The sequence below is a fragment of the Orbicella franksi genome, chromosome 9 (genome assembly GCF_964199315.1).
Source record: "Orbicella franksi chromosome 9, jaOrbFran1.1, whole genome shotgun sequence".
Classification (NCBI taxonomy): Eukaryota; Metazoa; Cnidaria; class Anthozoa; order Scleractinia; family Merulinidae; genus Orbicella; species Orbicella franksi.
In genome coordinates, this window is record NC_138153.1 from 14143582 (window position 1) to 14165919 (window position 22338).

At 39.0% G+C, this 22338-nt stretch overlaps 3 protein-coding genes across 3 annotated transcripts; all 3 read right to left on the reverse strand.

The window, feature by feature from the left end:
- Positions 1 to 1997: 1997 nt before the first annotated feature.
- Positions 1998 to 5422, reverse strand: LOC145498494 (uncharacterized). Its single transcript, XM_081478415.1, has 4 exons — positions 5131 to 5422; positions 4581 to 4616; positions 2441 to 2498; positions 1998 to 2170 (listed from the first exon to the last, which is right to left on the reverse strand). The coding sequence occupies exons 1-4, from the start codon at positions 5263 to 5265 to the stop codon at positions 1998 to 2000; spliced, it is 402 nt and encodes a 133-aa protein (XP_081334541.1). The 5' UTR covers positions 5266 to 5422.
- A 328-nt stretch (positions 5423 to 5750) lies between these two features.
- LOC145496822 (uncharacterized) lies at positions 5751 to 9327 on the reverse strand. The gene is made up of 7 exons (XM_081476572.1): positions 9172 to 9327; positions 8231 to 8325; positions 7878 to 7963; positions 7541 to 7642; positions 6996 to 7086; positions 6718 to 6772; positions 5751 to 5937 (listed from the first exon to the last, which is right to left on the reverse strand). Exons 1-7 carry the CDS (start codon positions 9325 to 9327, stop codon positions 5830 to 5832), a joined length of 693 nt encoding a protein of 230 aa, XP_081332698.1. The 3' UTR covers positions 5751 to 5829.
- Positions 9328 to 13218: 3891 nt separating this feature from the next.
- On the reverse strand, positions 13219 to 16932 carry LOC145496821 (uncharacterized). The gene is made up of 6 exons (XM_081476571.1): positions 16310 to 16932; positions 15938 to 16086; positions 15278 to 15418; positions 14304 to 14363; positions 13844 to 13879; positions 13219 to 13627 (listed from the first exon to the last, which is right to left on the reverse strand). The coding sequence occupies exons 1-6, from the start codon at positions 16564 to 16566 to the stop codon at positions 13449 to 13451; spliced, it is 822 nt and encodes a 273-aa protein (XP_081332697.1). The 5' UTR covers positions 16567 to 16932; the 3' UTR covers positions 13219 to 13448.
- Between the last annotated feature and the right edge of the window lie 5406 nt (positions 16933 to 22338).

The following is a 22338-nucleotide window of genomic DNA, read 5'->3' on the forward strand; positions in this document are numbered from 1 at the left end:
AACCAGGCTAATAGGACTCGACAAAAATCGTCTCGATATAATGGGTACTCGATATGCCATGAAGACGTGACTCGCTCAGAAAACGAGACACATTTGAGAAACATTCGGAAAAACGAGACTCGTTTCGAATAACGAGTCTTTTTCCGAACGAGTCTCGTTTTGAAAGTCTCGTTGAAAACGAGACACGTTAGGAAAACGAGACACCTTCGAAAAAGAAAAACGAGACTCGTTTGGAATAACGAGAATCGTTCGGAATAAGTTCGGAATAACGAGATTTAAAACGAGACTTGTTCGGCAGAGACTCGTTAAAACGAGACTCGTTAAGAAAACCAGACTCGTTCGGGAAACGAGACTTATTAGCAAAAATACTTCGTGAAACCATTTTCTTTTGTGAAGGGAGCCTAGTTAATTATTACGTTCATTGTCTTTTCATTAAATTAACAACCCGACTAATTGATTTTGCTTTTAATTTCAATGTTAATTGTAAATTTTAAATATTAAGCAAAACGTTTTAGTCGCAGTCTTACAAACGATATAAAGGCAACCAGAAACTGTGACTTTAAAAATTCTTAACCTTGAAGCCACTTCAATTGTTATGGATGGTGTCAAAAGCCTTCATAATTTAACAAATGAAACGCTAAAAATTTTCATCTCCAAAAGGAAGTCTGAACATGGGGCGCGGAAGGGTTTATTTGAAATATGTAAGTGTCAGTTTCATATTTGGCAACTTTTTTTTTTTATTTCATGAATAACTAAGAAATTGATTGGCCAAATATTAATAGCTTGCTTTAAATTGTTGTACTAGAAACTACATCATGAAAGCTACATTGTGTAATACATAAGGTAAAGAAATAAAAGATGATTCTAAATCAACATTCTTATCCATGAGTTGTGCCTTTTTCTGTCATTAAAAATCATTTGCATCCTTAAAATTTTTTTTCTCAACAGTAACTCAAATTTGGTAGCCCATAGGTTTCATAAAGGGCTTCTACCATTCTATCTACAAACTGCAACTTGCTCAGTATTGAGTCACAGACATAATTGGTAAACAATTAAATAAACGATCCGTGTTTCATAAATTAAATAAGAAAACGATATTATTTGTCAGAATAAAAACAAAAACTGCCAATCGAAGTTTTGAGGAGGAGATCAGCATAAACTTCCAAAAGGACTGAAGAAGCCATCAGGGATAAACGTTTACGGGCGCCTTCCACTTGAATGGTGGAAAGTTAAAAGGAAAAGCCTTTTCCACTAGATTTTTTCAACAAAAATAAATAAAGAAATAAATAAATGGAATGAGCGACTGGTGCCACTAGCAGAGTGTCCAATAAATAAATGACTCTCTTGTTGCAAAATGCAGAATCCAGGTTCTCACACGCTTGCCCGGTTCCTTGTGCATGAGAAATTAAATCTTGCTTTTCTTTTACTAGAAAATTGTCATCGGTTTTTCTAAACAGATGGATAACGTCTCTGAAAACCACTTCATTCTCGGCTAAAAATGATACAGGCGATTTAAAAAGCTTGCGCTTGAAAGTCTGTATTTTGTTTGCTAAAAAAAATACCACAATAAACCATTTTTTTAGTCACTAGTCACTACAATCTGCGACTAAATTCAGTAAGCAACTTTTTAGGCCAGACTTAAAATTGAACTTTAAAATCAACCACACCTCGAAATACAATACTCCAACCCTTTCCTGCATTCAATGTTGTACAAGCACAGAAGGAAAAAAAACTAATTTATCAAGGGAGAGTGGGTAAAATTTAAGGAAATCGAGGCTAAAATAATTCAGAAATATTGTTATCTCAACGGCAATGTGTGGGCTATTGTGTCGCAGATTGTAGGCAACTTTTTCGTTCAGACGATATTCTGTCAATATTATCCTAAGGCAAATACATGCATTATTGTATGTACAAACTGCAACACGATCTATCTATGTTATCCTAAGTAAAATACATCGAATTTACCATGCTTTAAATAACATGAACATATTTTTAAATCAGTTGTCAGTTTTGTGGTTTCCTTCCTTCTCTTTCTTTTTCTTCAGTCTTTTGGCTGTTGTTCTGTTCCGGTCCTTTCTTTTCCTTTTTTTCCTTTCTAAAGACGTGCCTGGCACCTCATTGTTATCATCGCTCTTCTTGTCTCCATTTTCTTTGGCATCAGTTTGTGCATCTGCAATGATAATAACACCTTTGTAACTAACCTCCAACCAGCCCAGAGTAATCGTAAAATATCGTTCCCAAACACAAAGACCCCCTATTTAATTTTTAATAGTATTTAGTTTACATAATGGCTGAAGAGGCACGAAAAATAAGGAAACAAATAATCTATAGAACAAAGAGAAAGATATTTAAGGCAAAAGGAAAATCGTAGCCTCGTACCTTAAATGAACATTTCGAGTTGACATTTTTTTCAACATAAAACTAAATGAAAAGGTCTTACCTTCCAGGGTTTTTGACAGCGCACCTTCTTGGTAATTATAATTCCCCTTGAAGGAAACCTGTGAAAGAAAATAGAAGGGAAGTATTCTACCCACAAGTGTCAAACAGTTATCCCGGGCCCTTTAAACGTAGGATGGCTGTTTGACACATATGAGTAGAATACCCCCTTTTCAATTTACCGAACTAAGTGGCCAAGAAACAAAGAGATGTATTGTGGTTACGTTGATATTATAAGAACCTGCCCCGATTAATTGATTTGATATGAAAATTAATGCGCGGTTAAATTAAGTTTCTGTGTATCCTTACTACTCCTTACTTGAATATGGATGAAAGTTTGGAAGAATTCTAAGAATCTGGTCCCAAATGCCTCCGCTCACGAGGAGGCTGCTTTCAAGTGTTATGGCTCTATTAGAGAGTCTATAGAGCGAGGGTAAAATCTTAAGAACCTGTTCTCAAGTGTCCTTGTCCAAGTCTATCGACCGGGGGTAAGGTGCCTCATAAAGAAACTTGTCTCGAGCGATCCAGCAAAAATTACTTAATACTCGTTAATACCCCTCCCATGCCCAGCAATGAGCTTTTTGAATCTTAGATAGACTCTTAGGAACCTGGTCCCAAGTGTTCTGGCTAGATTAGGAAGTCCATCTACCGGAGTATGTTCCTAAGATCCTGGTCCCAAGTGTCCTGGCTCACGAAGAGCCTGGTCCCAAGTGTCCTGACTCGATTAGGAAGTCTATCTACCGAGCGTGAGTTGGCTAACAAAGAACCTGATCCTGAGTGACCACGCTTAAAATTAAGGACATCTTCACCGCAAGAAGTATGGATCTCGAAAACGTCCCATTTTCAAAAATGCTCCGACACTTAAGCTGCACATCCAGGGTAGTTCTTGTAAATTTTCACAATTTTGAAGCGAAGTTGGAACTAAACAGTGTCTAGTACATTTCAAATGCGTTTCTCGTTTCCATTTGTTGGTTCGAATATTAGATCAACCTACTTCTTTGTTCTTATTAACCTCCACCTCACCCGGTTTATGACTAATCGGAAGGAAAAAATTTCAAGTTTTTAGATGGCTAAAACGCCGTAAATAAACAACCATATCAAATTTTATATTTCAAATCCCAATTTGAGATCTTGTATAGATTTGATCAAACCAAATAAATATAATACGATTTCCATCACTGGCGAGCTCTGGCCATAAAGAAAAAACCCTAATTATTGATGTGCGCGAAAGAAATTAACTTACTGGTCCCAATTGTCCTGGCTCGATTAGGAAGTTAAGGTCCTAAGAGCCTGGTCCCAAGTGTCCTGACTCGATTAGGAAGTCTATTGCCCTTAGTTAAGCTCCTAAGAGCCTGGTCCCAAGTGTCCTGGCTCACGAAGAGCCTGGTCCCAAGTGTCCTGGCTCGATTAGGAAGTCTATTGCCCTTAATTAAGCTCCTAAGAGCCTGGTCCCAAGTGTCCTGGCTCACGAAGAGCCTGGTCCCAAGTGTCCTGGCTCGATTAGGAAGTCTATTGCCCTTAGTTAAGCTCCTAAGAGCCTGGTCCCAAGTGTCCTGGCTCGATTAGGAAGTCTATTGCCCTTAGTTAAGCTCCTAAGAGCCTGGTCCCAAGTGTCCTGGCTCACGAAGAGCCTGGTCCCAAGTGTCCTGGCTCGATTAGGAAGTCTATTGCCCTTAGTTAAGCTCCTAAGAGCCTGGTCCCAAGTGTCCTGGCTCGATTAGGAAGTCTATTGCCCTTAGTTAAGCTCCTAAGAGCCTGGTCCCAAGTGTCCTGGCTCACGAAGAGCCTGGTCCCAAGTGTCTCGGCTCGATTAGGAGACTATCATCTGGATGTTAAATTTCCTAAGAACCTCACGAAGAGGCTGGTCTGAAGCTTCCTAGATGAATCAGTAAGTGGGCTGAAGGTAAGTTCCTAACAACTAAGTCCGAATTAAAGTGGCCAATAATAATGAGTCCCTGCGAATTCATAGGTAAATAGTGACATGGAAGGTAAAAAGAAATGTAGCAGCAGATATTATGATCTTCTTCGCGTTCACAAGATTGGTTAAAACTCCGCCTACATCGGCTATATATGTTATAAGTCCGATTGCAAGGTTAGACTTGATTTGTTTAAATGATGGACATTTTAAAAAAAACTTCCCTAACCTTAGTTTGAAACAGTGACTCCATTTCCTCTTCCTCCTGCAGGAAGGAAATACAGAAGAATGTAAAAACAAAAGTTAACATTCAAACAGATAATGAATCGAAAACTGGATATTAATGTTTTGTAACATTGCATTCCTGGAAGTCTAAAAAGAGACCACCATAAATGAATTAAAAATAAACATGCTAATGTGGCCGAATTTTGACCAAATATGGTCTAAGCTCCCGTCTCCACCTCCCCTCACCACCTCCCGTCAGCGGCCACCCAGACTTGACATTTTGGGAGGTCGTTCGCGAGGATCGACTGTCTGGGTTTCTCTAGACTTTTCTAGATTATAGCCTCGCCGGGAAATGTCGTAAAGCCTTACTAGCTGCGCCCGGTATGCGAGGATGGGTAGGCTAACTTTCAGTATTGTGACTATCAAGCATATCTAGATTGTTGTGTCAAATCAGGAGCCACAATCGGGGAAGGTCTCCGTCCCCGATTATGGCTTCTGGTCAAATTTCAAAAAATGTCCACTTTAAAGCTGAGCAAATCACATTGTCTACTTACTCTCTCTGTGACATCTAAAGTTTCATCCATTTGCACTGTTTCTTCGTGAGAAACCATCACACTGCCCCTATGCAGGGTGAAATAGGGCGGGAAGGATTCATCTGCCCCGGCCCAGTCGTAGACCTCCTGTAACATACAGAATAAAGACGGTTGTGCAACATGAGGAACAAGGTGAATAACTTAGCTTGGTAATGAGGTTGCTCCTGTATAGACTGGCCAACGTTAGTAAAACTTAAACTGAACGTTTCCATTAAAATGAATGTCGACACGCAAGACAACCGATTATTTTCACATGAAAACATGGTCCATAAACTCCCATGTTACGACAACTACATGTATACAACTAAGGCAATTTTAGTTACTGCGGCTTCTCACCTGGAAATGAGCTCCCGTTTGAAATCTCGTTTCCTGTGTCCCGTTTCGGGACCTGACCCGAATCACATTTCCCGACACCGGCTCTTCGTTCACCCTTGCTCTCCTTGCAGACCTTGCATCTTTCCCTTCAGTCTACAAAATCGTTTCAGGAAAAATAATTATTGTACTTAATGTAGCATATGGAATGTTGTTACAATTGAAGAAAACCGTTTTAAGGTCTATTTTATCTATTTTTAACCTACCACAATGACTGAAACTAAGGAAGTGAATTAAAAGGAACCAATCGTGCAGGAAGGCTAACATCAAATGCACAACAATCTTCATTCAAGAAAAACTTACATCGTTATCCTCTAATTTTTGCTCCTCTCCTACCTTCTCTTTCTCCTTCTCCTCTCCTTCCCTTCTCTCGTTCGATTCATTTTGTTGTGCTTTCTGTTTGAAAATGCAGAGTTATTAATATCAGTGACATTTCATTTCTTCGTTGTCTGTTTTTTGAGCTACCTGAGGCAACTTGCCAGAACAGAACAAAAAAAAATTAACAACTTATAAGTTCTTCAAAGACAATAGCTTCATGCTGGCCTTCAGATTAGGTAAAGGAAATTACAGTTCTTCATGTGGTTTTTACTAAAGTGCCTATTGAATATTATTTGTCAATTTAGGTAAAAGTTTTACCAATGCCTGCAGACACAGGACATCCAAGCTACATCGTAATAACACGATGTAATTCTTTTGTAAATGGGGCGAGTGGACAACTATTCAATAATTCACAGACATTTTCTGCAAAATGGTTTCACGGAAAACGTATTAAACTTAGAGTAGCACAATAATTATAGAATGGTGTTAGAACGGAACAAACCGTTGTAAGGTCTATTTTATGTTATAAAAAGCTACCAAAATGATTAAAATTAAGAGGAGGGAAAGGAAACACTCGTGCTAACAGGGAGGCTAACATCAAATGCCCAGCAAACAATTTGTACAAAGTTGCATTAAACGGAAAAATTTATGGTCTTAAAACCGAAACACATCACCAACTACTTAACAAGCGCTTTTCCGAATTTTCCCGTGAAATCATTCAATTGTCAATCTTGTCACCGTCATTTGCATCCTATTGACTGCCTCTTTCTTTCTCTTTTTTTAAATTTAATTAATAACTACAACACAACGTACAATACTTACTGTAATTACAATACTAACATTTCTTACATTACTTACTAGCAAGTCATCTTCTTGCTCAGCCCTGTCTCTCCTGAAAGTTTCGAGTTTCTCCCTGCAAAATGGTAGTCAGAGATCATAGATATATATCATTTACTTTTTAGATTTAATTAACAGTTTTAGGCATTATATCATATTATAGGATTATTATGTCGTTATATCTCCAGAATTGTCTGTAAAATTAAATCTGTATACACGTACATTATGTCAAGGTTTTCTGAGGCGACTTTTCTACCTTCAGATTTATCATTAATTTGAAAAATAATGAGCAAACCTACCTTTGTATAGACAGCACTTTCAGCATATCTGTTGCTTTCTCTAATGCCGTCGCCAGCCTGTCTTCAATATTTGTTGCAGTGATACTGCTATCTACGGTAACATATACACATCTTTGTTGGTTTATAATAATTATGAAAAACTCTTTTTGTCTATGTTACACTGGCGGAAAATTGGTTTCAGTTTAAATCCCTCAGAAACTGGTCGAGATTCGGAGAGGGAGTACCTTTACTTTGCAGAAATTAAGTATGGAAAGTATGTATTCCATGCAATTTCTATTCAATTTCACCCTGCTAACCACCAGTACCCAGGCAATTACTCTTATTAAGTATTACAGAAATACTGTATTTCGACCCGGCATGAACATCGCAATTTAACTGACAGATTAAAACAACCCAACAAAAGCTAAGTAAACCAAAATTTGGAAAGAACAATGGTAGAAACGCTTTACGAGCATCCTGGTATATTATAATGTCATACTTTTAGAGAGTAAGGAGACGAGACGATATCTACACGCTGCATTCAGAGCTCTCAAACAATCCATTACCTTCAATATCATCTAGCAATGTTGGTTTCCACATTGAGGAACTGGAAGGAACGATGACCAGTACGGCATCGCTGGTGTAGCGTACACCGAACATGTTGCAAACTGTGAAGGATAGAAATAACAGTAATTGACGATAGTTCTGTTAACCTTTGGTTAATTATTTTTCTCCTTTGATGTTACACAGTGACATGTAAGAAAACACAGCAGTTGTCGATGAACTATAACTTCTAAACAAGTATTCAATAAATTTATTCAAAATTCTTAAAGCATTGTGGAACGAAACACTCCACACTCTTTTATTTGTTAATTGATGATAACTGATGAATTTACAACTTACCTCGCCTTCCATCTGTGGAGGATGTCTCTCCAGGCCAGTAGAACAAACCCTTTCCATGGTATTGCGCCGATAGCCATCTTAGAGCCCTTCAAGTAACCAATTCAATGTACTGAATTATCAGTGGTGACTACTGGGTATAATATTATAACATTGTCCTTTCATGATGACAATTTTAACATTGAGATGCATCAAAGTTTTTGACATAAAGTCCGGCTAAATCGATGGTGCCGCCCGGGACATCTACAGTAGTGAACCCGGGTGTCCAGTCTTTAGTTCCATCTTTACTACAACAGCTTTCTCGACCGACTCAATAAAGCCATGTTAGCATTGATACACTGCATGCACATGTATACCTCACAATCCCCTCCCTTACTCCAGCGTTCTCCTTTCTGGAGTTGAGTAGGACTATGCAGATAGCCATCGTAAGCGTCCGCGCCTGCCAGCAAAGCTGAAAGGCAAATATAAAATGCTTTTAAGTCGTGCTTTTGAAAACTTTTTTTAACTGATAAGGTTATTATTAACAGCTGCCGGTCAACTGGACCAGAGTGCACTTCACGCGTTTGCCATTGCTTTTGTTCCTTGCTTTGTTGGTTGTGATTGGTTATTTTGTATGTGTGGGTGTTTGTGGTATAAAATCGTGAAAAGCTTTATTAGCTTTGCAGTGGATCAGAGATCTAAACCTGAAGAAAATAACATTGAGCTCCTATCTTTGTACTCTTTTCACGTCTATCGCGATTCCGCTTCCTTTCCTGCAACTATCAGAGGTGCTTTATATTATGCCGAAGTTCCCCAAAATTTCGGTTGGAAGTCATATGGAAAGGTCCGTTTCGGTTCCTTAAGATCGCAGAATTCGTGACCCCTTTGGAGGTGGCCCACTTTGACCATTCGGACCGGCCCGACCGAAATTCCCCTCTCCAGTTTGGCAAACCAGTTCGTTGCCCTACTTTGCTTCACTTATGCATGCAGGGAATTATGAAAAGGAATAAAAATGGTCAGAGCCATTCCTCCTACTTGGCCAGGTTTGATCGGAAAATGTTTTGTTCCATATTCCTCGCGATAATGAAAGTCCCCCCCAGAAGTCTTTGCGAGCTCTTTATTACAACTACCAGCAATCTGTGCGTGTGCATACTTGCTTTCACGCATTTGGATAAAGTCCTAATAATTGTACAAATTACATGTACGCTCACATTCCTGGGTGCAAATTACGCTCACATTCTTGGGTGCAAAAGATGACTGAGTAATTTGTCATCAGTGATATTAGACAAGCGACTGCTGGCAAGCCCTTGTTACCTACCTCGTCGAAAGAGTGAACAAGGAAACTTGGCAGGGAAGTGTTCTCTCCTCTGCAGGAGGCCAACAAACTTTCTTCGCAGCGCACCACCTCATTTGTACGAGAAGGTAAGTTGGACTCCTCTTCCGAAATAAAGAAAGAAAGCAAAACAAATTGCATTCAGAATTCTTTTCTTTAAGGACTTTCCAGTTTATTTACTTTTCACAAATGTAGGAAGCTTCCTACTGTACCTAAGCTTAATGTTTGTGTTAATCTGTGCATTCATTAATTTAAGCTTACCTCCCAAGCCATGAGGTGACATGTCTCCAGCCACGGTTCCAACTGTTTTACAAAATTATAATTAATTAGAGTAGAACGCAACATAGGTTTAACGCTGGTCTAAACAGAACCTTGCAGCTGAAACAAGTATCTATTATATCTTGTGGTTTCCTTGTGTAAATCATAGTAAGCTTGTGTAAGTTGGATCGCGACCTGTCAATATGTGTATGTGGACCGTCTACAAAAGTCCACCCTTTTCTACAACATTTTGAAGACTGTACAAGAACTTGATAAACATGTACATTGTAATAATTATTTCTACATTTTGCTTCTGTATATCTGGACCAAAATATAAAAATAATAGCTATTATGTATGACTTTCAAGGCTAAGAACACATCTTGCGTTTCTATTATATCAACAAATCATATTTGTTATATGGCTCAATTCTGATTGGTTCCCTAAGCCCTCCGAATTTTTCAATACAAACCGCTAAGGTGGACTGTTTGCGAATTAATTTTGGCCAATTGCTTTTCCAGTTCATTGAACAATTTAATCAGTTTTTTGTTAAGGAGCAATCTTTTTACATTCAGGTACAAAAAGCTATTTGACAACATAAATAAATACCTATCGCGTGTGCCTTTACTGAGAATGGAATGCAGAGACGCTTTTGGTGGACGATCAGTCGGTAAAGGGCAACAACGGTGTTAGGTTACCAAATACAATCATTTGATATTGAATTTATTTCCTGTATTCAAGGTTTGATTTAGCTGTATCAAAATCACTTGATTAAAGGAATTTATCAAGACCATCAATGGTTGCCAAGTGAAAAAATGTCTGTAGACATGTTTTTAAAAACCACGCAGATAGATAATTACATTTATATCTTATGTTCAAAACCAACTGGATGCTTTCCCTGACATGAATGTCTGAATATAAAAGTCACAGTAACACCATAAATTAATATACTTTAAAGTATACATGTACATTTGATAGAATATTGCATAATCACCATGCAATAAACACAATGTAATGAGTTTTACCTTTGTTGCCTTCACTGTAGAATGGTGTGCCAAGGAAACCTACGGACATTAACTGGTTTAAACCTTTACACAAATTACAATGCATGTTTGAAAGCCATAATAAGCAACAGAAGAAGCTGAGGTAGTCAGTTAAAGAAAGAAAAAAATTCCATTTTGCCTTTATTCTACTTTAAATTTGATTTCAATTGACAAACACCTGCCCTCTAATTCAGTGTTGTACACAAACAAAGCCAATGTTGAAGATACACGTAGGAATCCATCGTTGCTGGGATATTTTCATTGTCTATGTTGACTGTAAATAGCTGAATTCTTGTTGTTGTTGACTACATGTACTTACAGTCATTAAGTGACTTTTACTCGTGTTTAGTGAGTATTGAAATTATCATTATCATTGTTGGAGTTTTGTAGACTGCCCGATTGTTGTATAAATCAGCGTGTTCTATTTTGTGTAGATTGACACCAACAAAAAGGCATACATTGACTCCAGCTAGTGTGTGATTTTGTGATTTTTTGCCTGCTAAAATTCATTTGTGAAGGAAAAATCCTCTAGACCAGCTGCAAAACCCACTAGCCCTAATCAGACATGACATTTTTCGCACACTAACCATGCTGTCAGTGTAATAGAAGTGTGAACGTTTAACCACTCTGTACAACAAGTTGATGTTACAGTACATTTTAAGTATTATTTTCTGTATTGTGGTTGTTGTTTCTGGTTTTCTGAGGCAAAATATAAATAAATCTACATTGTAATAAAATATCATTACAGTGTACAATGTAGCTATGCTAAGAAATATGCATTTTGTAATTTCATTTATGTACATTATGCTGCATGCACATACCTGCTGTAGAAAGGGATCTTGAGTTTGTGCTGGAATTTGTTCTTTCAGCAGCCCTGGCTGCTGAAGAATTATTTTCTTGCTGTGCTGAATGAATAAAGACACTCGTGTAATAAATGCGTGCTTTCAGTATGAAATGCCCTGTCTTTAATCCTTTTAAGTTAACTAACTTAAGCAAGAGGACTATAATATAAAATGCGATGAAATGAACATCGTTTAGTATCTCTAAAATCATGGAAATCATAGTGATGCATTGAGCAAAGAAAGAATTTTCCAATTTTCCATATGGACAGTTTCCTCTGTACCGAAAATTCTCATACATGTACATTGCCTTTTAAAAAAAATTCTATTCTATGGACCCTCTCAAAAATGGACAACAGACACCAAATCTCGGCCCTAGGAAGCCAATTCCAAAACATGGACACTTGATCAATCAGTGATACCAATGATTGACATGTCACTTTTAAGCCTGATTTTAGTTACTAAACACACTAAACTGTCAGTGGAGACTTTAAAGTGATGTCATCATAGTGACCTTTCTAATGCAGACAATTCTCTAATACGGACTCTCTGCTCTGTCCCTTTGGTGTCCGTATTAGAGAACTTTGACTCTACAGTGAATTTCAACGTCAGAGTAGTGGATTCTACTTTTTCAATAAGGTAATAGTGCGGAAATGACTTTGGACTGGAACATCCGAGGCTGATCTGACACAGTTGACATTGATTGGTTAACAAGTGAAAAAGGGACCAATGGCTGACATGGGAGTCAATGGGCTGAGCTCAGGCAATTTGCCAGATGAGTGTCCAGGTTGTCTTGTGGACAGCCTATTCTTAAAGAAAATCATTGTTCATATGTTGCCTTATAAATGTCCATTTGAGCAGACACTAGTGCACATTTTGGACACCCACTTTTCAAATCCTGGATAAAAGCCTGGATGGACTAATTAAAAAAGGAGTTACCTTGAATTTGGTCCAGTACTATCACAGAATTCTCAAATGGACTTTGTTGTAAATCAGCATCTGTAGTTGTGGAAGACAATGTTAGCAGTTGTATCCCATTCCCATGGCAACCAATTTGTATGTAAATGTTTGCAGTTTTAACAGTGCAGTAGAACCCCGGTAACTCAAACTCAGATGACTTGAATTCCTGCTAACTCGAACCAAGTCCCATTTCATTGGATTTGTCCAATAAATGTCCATTTGAGCAGACACTAGTGCACATTTTGGACACCCACTTTTCAAATCCTGGATAAAAGCCTGGATGGGCTAATTAAAAAAGGAGTTACCTTGAATTTGGTCCAGTACTATCACAGAATTCTCAAATGGACTTTGTTGTAAATCAGCATCTGTAGTTGTGGAAGACAATGTTAGCAGTTGTATCCCATTCCCATGGCAACCAATTTGTATGTAAATGTTTGCAGGTTTAACAGTGCAGTAGAACCCCGGTAACTCAAACTCAGATGACTTGAATTCCTGCTAACTCGAACCAAGTCCCATTTCATTGGATTTGTCCCCACTTTTCAGTCATTTCAACTTGGTTAACTCAAACTCTGATAACTCGAATTCCCCGCTAACTCGAACCAAATTTCATTGCCCTTGATAAAAATTTACCCTGATAACTCGAATTCTGGTTCATGTAACTTAACAGGGATGTCATCCCATTTGGTTTTCTTGTCCTGTAATTGGTAAACACACTCAAATCTAACACCACAGCAATTTGATATTAATTAGTGACAGTCATTTCCCGATCCTATGAGTCATACTGGATGCGGTACCTTTAGCTATCACTGTATACTGAAGTCCTGAAAAACTCGGCAAAATATCAATTTTTAACATGGCAAGTTGGATATTCAATCGACCCTGAAAAATGGAGTCCCCGCCAACTCGAACTGTTTTCCATATCCCTACCGGGTTTTACTGTAATGTGATTGTTTTAGTCTGTCCTTACAGTATATTCACTTTTAATATTTTGTGAGCTCGCAACAGCACACATAAGTTGTGGTGTCACAATTCTTTCTGATGATTGTATCAGCACTGCAGGCAACAAAATTTATAGAGTCAATGAAAAGAGATCCATTATCATGTAAATGACATGATATTTTAAATAATAGGGTATGAAAATAGTCTTTCCTTATTGGATCTTATTTAATGCCAGTATTTATATTTCATTGATTGATTGATTAATTTATTTTCTCGAAACACACACGAACATATAGTCATGGGCATTACAACTTGGTACAACTTACCATCTTCAATGGTCAGTTGGATTACAGGATTTACATTTGAGTGACCAGTGGGAAGAGATGAAGTAGGTGTCCATGCTCCTATTGAAACCCATGTAACAAGAGAAATATAGTTTGATTTTGAAATTCATCTGTATTTTCTGCAAAGAATAGTTGCAGTAATTTTCTACAGCTTTACCCACTTGCAAATAAGATCAAAAGGGAAAAAAGGCAAGACTAGTAAGAATGGAGTGTTAGTCCTCCATACTGAATTTAAGCACATCAAATGTACATGTAGGGGAAATGAAATTCTCTCACCCTGAGATGTATCAGTTCTTGGTGATAATGTGGAATCTGAAATAGATTAAGACAGGATTCAAGAATTCCCTCAAAGGAATTTTAAAAGCATTTGTTTTTAAGCTAGTGGTACTTTGAAATTTTTATTAATAATATAGGTGTCTTTGATGGTATGGTTTCATTTTCAGATTTAGGGCATAGCTATTTTTTATGTCTTCGGCTGGTAGAGATGTCCAATTTTCTGGCCTAATATGTGTGAGGATTATAAGACTGAAGTGGGATTTGATAGTGTCCAGCTTTTTTTTTATTTTTGCACTGGCCTTTGGGTATGATTACAGTTCACAATTTTTTTTACATTCCAACAGGTATTGGTCAGGACTACATGGGTCTACACATGCTATTGTTCTATCCCATAAAAATCTTTGCTTTCAGAAAGCTCGATTCTTCCTTCCCTTTATTAAATTTTCCGCTCTTGACTCACCATTGTCAGTCTCCAGGGTCCCGGATTGAGCTAAGGATGTAAGATACTGTCTTGTTGAAACTGGTGAAAGAAATAATATATTTTTAGTTAATTCCTGGTTTTGATAACCATTGGGAAAAATTGAATTGCCTTTGAAAGCACAGTAAAACCCAATTAAGACAACCCAGAATTTCATGTTGTTATTCCTTGTATACCAGTAACACATTTAAGTTTTATAAAAATTAAGAAATGTACACCCTGATTTTAATTTCCTGATGGACTTTCTTTGGTTTTGCTTAGTGGAATAAATACCTGTTCAAATTTTTAGAGTTGATTGGTCATTACAGTGCTGGAAACTAAATGATGCCATTTACGAGATGCCTCCTTAGGATCTTTTTTTGTATCCTCGTTTTTATCGTCAACTGTTAACCCACCTTAGAAATAGTGGGCTTGCGCTTAATTACAACACTATCATTATCCCACAGGGGGGCTGAATCAAATTATCAATTGAAATCGTCTTATCTGGGGCAGATACTGGATTATAGGTACGGGGGTTCGAGATATGGACTTGTTCTAATGCCCCACATTTTAGTTTAGGATGTAACATCAAACCCTCTAAACCTGCCCCATCCCCCTTAGATCTGCCCAGCTTATACATGAACAATATACATAGGTACACGTAGGTATATGTGGGTTGTAGGTATATTCGTTCATACTTAAAGGTGCATGTTAGTGATTGCTTTTTGCTTCAGAACTATTTTAGCAACTTTCCGGTCTAGGAAATATCCATAAAGTACTACCCCCACAGAAGGGATTGGAATTTCCTGGGTGGTGGAGGGTTCTGTTAGACCAAAAAATTTAAAGAAATGTGTGAAGCTTTATTGCAATTTCCAGAGGGGTAGGGTGGTCTTAGAAAAAATCCCATCTGTGGGGAGGTAAGGATTTTTTCTGGAATGTCATTGGCAATTAAGATATTCTCAACTTCTTTTACTTACATCCATCTCTAGGTAGAGGCAACCTTGGAGGGACACCAGCATTACCAGGAACTGGAGGCATTGTATTGTTAGAATTATCCTGAGCCTGGACTAAAGACACAGGAACTATGGCAGATGGGTCAGTTCTAGAATTAGGACCCCCTGTGAAAATGAAAGCCAGTTAAAGATTTTGAGGGTTTGGCTTATATATTCTGCTACTGGAAATGATAAAACCCTGGCAAGATGTACTAATTGTCTCAATGTAGACTTAACCGAAGCTGTTACCATGGCTCTGCAGTGTGATAAAAAGAGAACAAGAACAAATCTTAGAGCTTTCATTTGATGAACTGAATTTTTAAAGAAAGAAACAGTTGTTGTACATATGTAAAATATATAGACAACCTTTATTTACCCTCACAAAGTCTACTGGGGCTGAGCAAACAACTGGAACAAATAATTAAAATTGAACATAACATTGTCAAGAATCTCAACTGGCCGGAGTCAAATCAGTTGATTATTTACAAGGGGGCGAGTATGTGAACTCGGGACTGCCGTGAAACAAATCCAGATAGTGGTCAGAGCGGGAATCGAGCCCAAGACCGCTGGATTACGAGCCCGACGCGCCCACCAATCAGTCACGCTGTCTACGTAAATGTCAAATGCCATATGTCTTTATAGTACCTCCATTTTCATCATCACTCTTAAGAAGAATGTACACCCTTTTGGATGATCCTCCACTGAATTTGTGCAATAAAGTCGATGCATCAGGTATATTTTTGACAACCCTCGTCAAGACACTGCCTCTGCTGCCAGACTTGTACAGGCGAATTCTGCCAAACAATGATAGAAGAAAGCTGAAATCTAACATTGTTTTTTCCTTCGCTTACTTCGCTGTCCCTTTCGCGGAACCGCGCTGGCACGCTAGCTACCTAAATGCCGGGAGATTACTGTAATTCAGTCGGCCGCCGACGAATCTGATTTTCCATACTTCACTCGATTGTAGTATCGAAAGATGCATTCCATTATGTTTATTTAGCTGTAGTTAGAGCCTACCTTCTAAAGTCAGCTTCCCCTAACTCAGTAAAATTCTGACGCACTAAATCGCGCATTTGCCTTTCGGTAAATTTCTTGCCGAACTCGATTTCTTTCACTCTGCCATCACGGTTCAGTTGATCCCAAGGTTTTCCTCGTGGGATTGCCTTGGGAAGTTCCCTCAACCATACAAAAGTACGTGACGATTTCGGTCCAGTAACTGCCCTCGCCGGGGAAGGAGACCTAGATCTCTCACTTGCCGAGCTAGATTCCGCCATAGTTACAAAGTAAACTGAGGTGGGGACGCTGAAATTTTATACCGGCTCGTTACACGCTGTGAAGAACAATGCGTCCGTATATGTTTCAGTTTTATTTGAAGTTTACCGCCTTCTGTCAAACCTGTAAAACCGTCGGATTAAAACAGTCTTTAAAAACGCACTGATTGCATACTTTCTCGAGAAATTGAACCATTCGCGGATGTGGAAAAAAAGGTAGATCGTGGATCAGCTGTAACCACTTTGAAAATAATACTGTAATAGCGTTCATATCAAGAAACAAACTTTGTGAAAAATCGATATCTTGGCCCCCGAAAGGTCCCAAAATATTCGGTTATTTCCTTCCTTGTTGCAAAACTCGATCCCTTAATCTAGTACAAGTGTATCAAAATTGAAAATTAAATAATTTCGTTGAGTTGTTGTTGATTTCTATATATCTTTATTTTCAGGGGAATCTAATCCAAAATTCAATCGAACACCAATCGTTCGTTTGAGTTCGGTTTTGCCGTTAGTTCGATTATCGGACTAATCGAACCAAATCGAACCAAATCGAATTCGATTTTGCCCTCCAATGGATCCTCGTTAAAGGATTTAACAATTACAAGGCTTGGAAAAGCCCTGTATTGTTATTTCTTGTCACTACCTCCCTGAGTCAGGATTGGGTAATTTGCGCGCCTGCTGCCTTCCTTGGATGTGGTAGCCGTTTCTCGGGCTCCCTTTCCGGAATCGAACCCTAATTCTCCGTCACCCGTTGCAACCATAGTAAGCCACTACCTTACTATCGACAGTTGATAGGGCACAAATTTGAATGAAACATCGCCAACGCAAGGCCGTGCGATTCGATCAGTTACTATGAATCCTCAAATAACCGGGCAGTACCTTACCTGAATTTCAGCCGCCGCCTCCGCCAGCTAAGTCACTCGGGGAGAGAGGCGACGCCACTCTCCCCGAGTGACTTAGCGAGTGGAGGAGGCGGCTGAAATTCAGGCTAGGCAGAACCCGCATTGGTTTTTAATCTAATACATCCCCTCCAGAGGTCGGGAGTTTTCGCATGTATTAGCTCTACAATTACTACGGTTATCCAAGTAGTAGTGGTACATTCAAATAAACGATAACTGATTTAATGAGCCATTCGAAGTTTCACAGTACAAGTACTTATACTTAGACATGCATGGCTTAATCTTTGGGACAAGCATATGACTACTGACAGGATCAACCAGTTAACTATCCCTCAGGGAACCAGACGGGAACCCTTTTGCGTCTGCTTCCTTTCAAAGGATGCTGGCATTCCACCGACAATCTGAACTGGGAATCCTCTCGGCCATGGAAGACGCACCAGGCGTTCGACCCTGTCCGACGGAAACCGCCTCTCTCTTTGCCACGTCTTTCCACTACTTCACTCTAGTAAGCTTCTGACATACCAGTGGGACTGCCAATTCCACGGAATTCCAAGAAGAAACATCAGGGAAGAATGATTCTTCCGAATCTAAGACTATTCTTGGTCAAAGGCCATCAGGTACAACATCCATCCGTTCTCTTGTTGTCTCAACCTACCCCTAGCTTTCTTTCGGAGCATTTTGTTTCTCGTTTTCAAGGTAACAAACAGCTTGTTAACCACTTCATTCTGAGTTGTCGTCGTGTGACGTGTAAACGGTTAGGAATCCGAATATTCTTTCTTTGTAAACCCCTACTATAAAACGAACTAAAATTGATGAATCCAGAAACCTTTATGGATCTGTAAAAATCTACTATAGTGTAAACCTAGTCAAAGACAGCTAAAAATTATTCCCGTCCCCCGCCTCCGGCTAGGAACTGATCAAGGAACACTGAAGGATCACTCCTGGGTCTTGTACGTACTGGCTGTGAAATATAAAGGACAAGAAACAAAATAAATTATCTTATCTAGCTAATTAATAACCACTCTGCCGAAGGTGGACTATAGTTTGATGCACAAAGTGACGGGGTCGGCCACCCTAAACGAGTGAGGATCATAGATGCTTGAAAACAATTACCGTGACTTTAACATTCCCGCATCGTGCAATGAACGCGTGCATCATGAAATCTCTCGTAGTAAATGACCCACAGTTGAGACAATGCCTATCCAAGTTGTAATACACTTAAACGTTATTTTTGAATTATGCCTTTTGCTTGTTCCAGTTTAACTTGAAAGTATTTTAATAACGTGTTTTGAAGGTGAATTTGAGAACGCTTGAATCGCGAAATTTAATGCCCTTTTTTCATATTTGGCTACTGAAATGGCTAAAAGAAGACCCTGCCGCGAATACAGTCTCACCAAATTCGCGAGCTTACGTACCCGCGAAATTAAGTAAATAAAATAAATAAAATTTCTATATGGCACCAATACCCTATTGTTCAAAGGCGCTTTACAATATCAGAGAAAATCTAAAAAATGTATCTAACATTAAAAAGAGTAGTCTAAAATGAATAATAAAAGGCTCTTTTGAACTAGCGATTATACGTGGTCTGTTGAACGAAATGTAAAAAACATCTCTTGATAGCCTGCTGCGAGCGTGGCACTATCACGCGTTTCATGTTCGCTCCTCTCGAGCTCGCCTTCTCACTTGCCATGTTGGATGGCAAGTCACGCAAGTTGGTATACTCGTATTATATGTTGAACCATAAATGCGAGCTTCATTATTCCATTGATATTTATCATACGTCATTTTCGGCTTCTAGTTTTTGAAATACAAAAATCTTAGGGAACGCAGATATAAGGAGCGTGTAAATTAAGAAAACAAACCAAGACCGCACAGAGAAATACGGGCACAAAGTTTTGGCGCGTTCTCTTGACAAAAATGGAGTAATAGTGCTGGGACTACTGGAGCAATATTGCAGGAAACGCATTCGTTGGGATTTCACACCTCTATCTCGAAGATCATGTTTCGTTCTTGCAGGCTAACCGCATTGCTATTGTATAACAAACGTCCAGAAGACGAGACTATGTCATATCTCGGATATGTCATTGCTAAAAACGCAGACTAAATAATTCTTCCCGGAACTCCATAGCAGATCTCTTACCCAAAACGCACTCCGTTTGAAGCTGTAGAGTGAGCCATTCCGCTTGGGCGTAGAAGATATGAGACCGAGAACAACTGTAGTAATATCCCTTTTAAATCTCTAATAGAGGCGTCCAAAGGAATTCTGAATTTGACACTGGTTCTATTCCTTTAGGAGATGCAGTACTTGCAGGAAGAAACGAAGCATCAGAACTAACAGTTTTTTTGCCAAGTGGCCAAAAATCCCTTTGGGGTAACTTTTAATGATGATTTACTTCTGGTCCACGGACCAGAGTCGTAAATCCACCGCGAACATGATGTCCATAAATAACAACCTTGTCTGCACTGTTTTTCGAAGTTTGGAGGACGTATGTTCAGCGGACATCGCAACACACCCTTTTATTCCGTTTGGGGGAACAGCTGTCGTGAAGTGCGACGAAAGCAAATTCAATCACAAAGCAAAGGTTAGTTAGTATACATGTCTTGGTTGTGATATTGCCGTTTTGTCAAATTTGGTTGAATTCTTTGACAAATAGTTTCACTAATCAACAATCGTTAACTCTATTAGTATAACCGAGGAAGAAGAGCTCTCGACTTGTGGGTCTTTGGAGTCATTTCAACAGCCACGAGGCCTGCAAAGGGTTATTATGAAGTGGTGGCGAGTCGGGATCGTGCGACACTGTTGCCGATTCTTGCAAAATGTCTCCAACCAGGCAGTGAAGTGTACACCGATGATTGGGGGGCCTACAGAAACCTGGACCAACATCTGCCCAACCACGTCGCTCGACATCGCGTTGTTGTCCACGCAGATAACTTCGTGGACCCAGTAACTGGGGTTCACACTCAGGAAGCCGAATCTGCGTGGGCAAATTTGAAAGGCCCCCTCAAAGAACGGCGTGGTATCTCTCGCGATGATCTGCAGGCCTATCTGAACGACAGGATGTGGAGGCAATGGCGAGGACTGGATCGCATCATAAAAAATTTTCTCCCGGTATTGTCTTCACAGTATAGAGACTATATTGTGTAATAGATACTTAATCACTGGTCCCGAGGGAAGCAGTTAGCTTTGTTTTCCCGAGAATGTCGATGTTTCCCGAGACGAAGATGGGAAGGGGGTTGGAGGGGGGGGGGGGGGTGGTGTAGGGCGGGAAACGAAACAAACTTTTTCCTAAAGGACCAGTAATTAAGTGCTTTGTTATATAGCTGGAGCCTGTGTCATAGTAGCCTGCGTGTGTTTACTATTTACTACTTACGTCTTGCGTCACAGCCGCCCTCCCCGAAAGAAAAAATCAGTGAGGAACCTCTACGTTTTTTTCCTTTCGGGAAGACTGCCTGCGTTGCAGGCTACGTTTAGTGAAAAGTAATAAATCAAGTAGAAGAAAAAGTAACCTCTGGTTATTGAGAGAGCGCGCGATAATTCTGTAATTGTAATTTTTAATTTACGGTAATTGTAACTCTAACTGTAATTACGTGACTCTAAATCAACCAATAAGAACAAACGTGATATTCAAATTAACTCCAGCTATATAACAAGAGGCACTTAATGGCTGGCCCCACTTGAAAGGAGTTTTGTTTCTCGTAGGTCGGTCATGAAGTATTTGTTATACCTTCCAATTCAAAAATAGAATAAATCTAAAATGTACCTCATGCATACTAGTTTTGGTTTGTTTAGTTCTAAGAACTTCATCGTTCTTAATTCTGTACAATCCAAAGGTTGTTTTCAAGTTTTTCTCTCTTTTTTTGGTTGCTTTACTAGGGGATTAAGAGCTTTTTTGCTTAACTTCCTCTGTTATGACTTGAAAGTGTTTCTTTGCCGTCACTACAACGAGCAAGTTATTAGCTTGACTGACGCACAAATTTGCCGGATCTTGAACACGTTCGAATTGAAAGTTCGAGTTGTTGTTTTTATAGGGCGAGAAAAATTACACGTGACACGTATTTGAGTTGGGAGGTATAACAATGAACTTTGTATTCCAGTCCATTACAGGATTAGTTACCCTTAGCTATAACAAAAACATAAAGTGTTGCGAAAGCTTTTGAAGTTTATTGAAATGAAAATCAGTGGAACAATTTAATGCGCAGTAGAATAATTAAGCGTAGTAAATGCGATGTATTTTGCTCCGGATAACATAGATAGATCGTGTTGCAGTTTGTACATACAATAATGCACGCATTTTCCTTAAGATAATTTTTACAGCATATCGTCTGAAAGAAAGATGGGCCTACAATCTGCGACACAATAGCCCACACATTGCCGCTGAGATCACAATATTTTTATATTATTTTAGACTCGACTCCCTTAAATTTGACCGACTCTCCCCTGATAAATTAGTTTTTTCCTCATTTGTGCTTGTACAACATTGAATGTAGGAAAGGGTTGGAGTATTGTATTTCGAGGTGTGTTTGGTTTTAAAGTTCATTTTTGAGTTCGGCCTAAAAAGGTGCTTACTGAATTTTGTCGCAGATTGTACGTAGTGTCTAGGGAGTAATTCAAAAATGTTTTATTGTTGTAATGTTTTAGTAAGCAAAATATCTTGCAATTGGTGGAACAAAGCGTTTTAAATCGCCTTTATCGCTTTTAGCCTATAATGATGTGGTTCTCAGGGGCGTTACCCATCTGTTTATAAAAACCTATGACAGTTTCCTATCAAGAGGAACAGCAAGATTTAATTTCACAGGCACAAGGAACCGGGCAAACGTGTGAGAGCCTGCGCGTGTGGCTTCAAGGTTAAGATTATTTAAAGTTACAGTTTCTGGT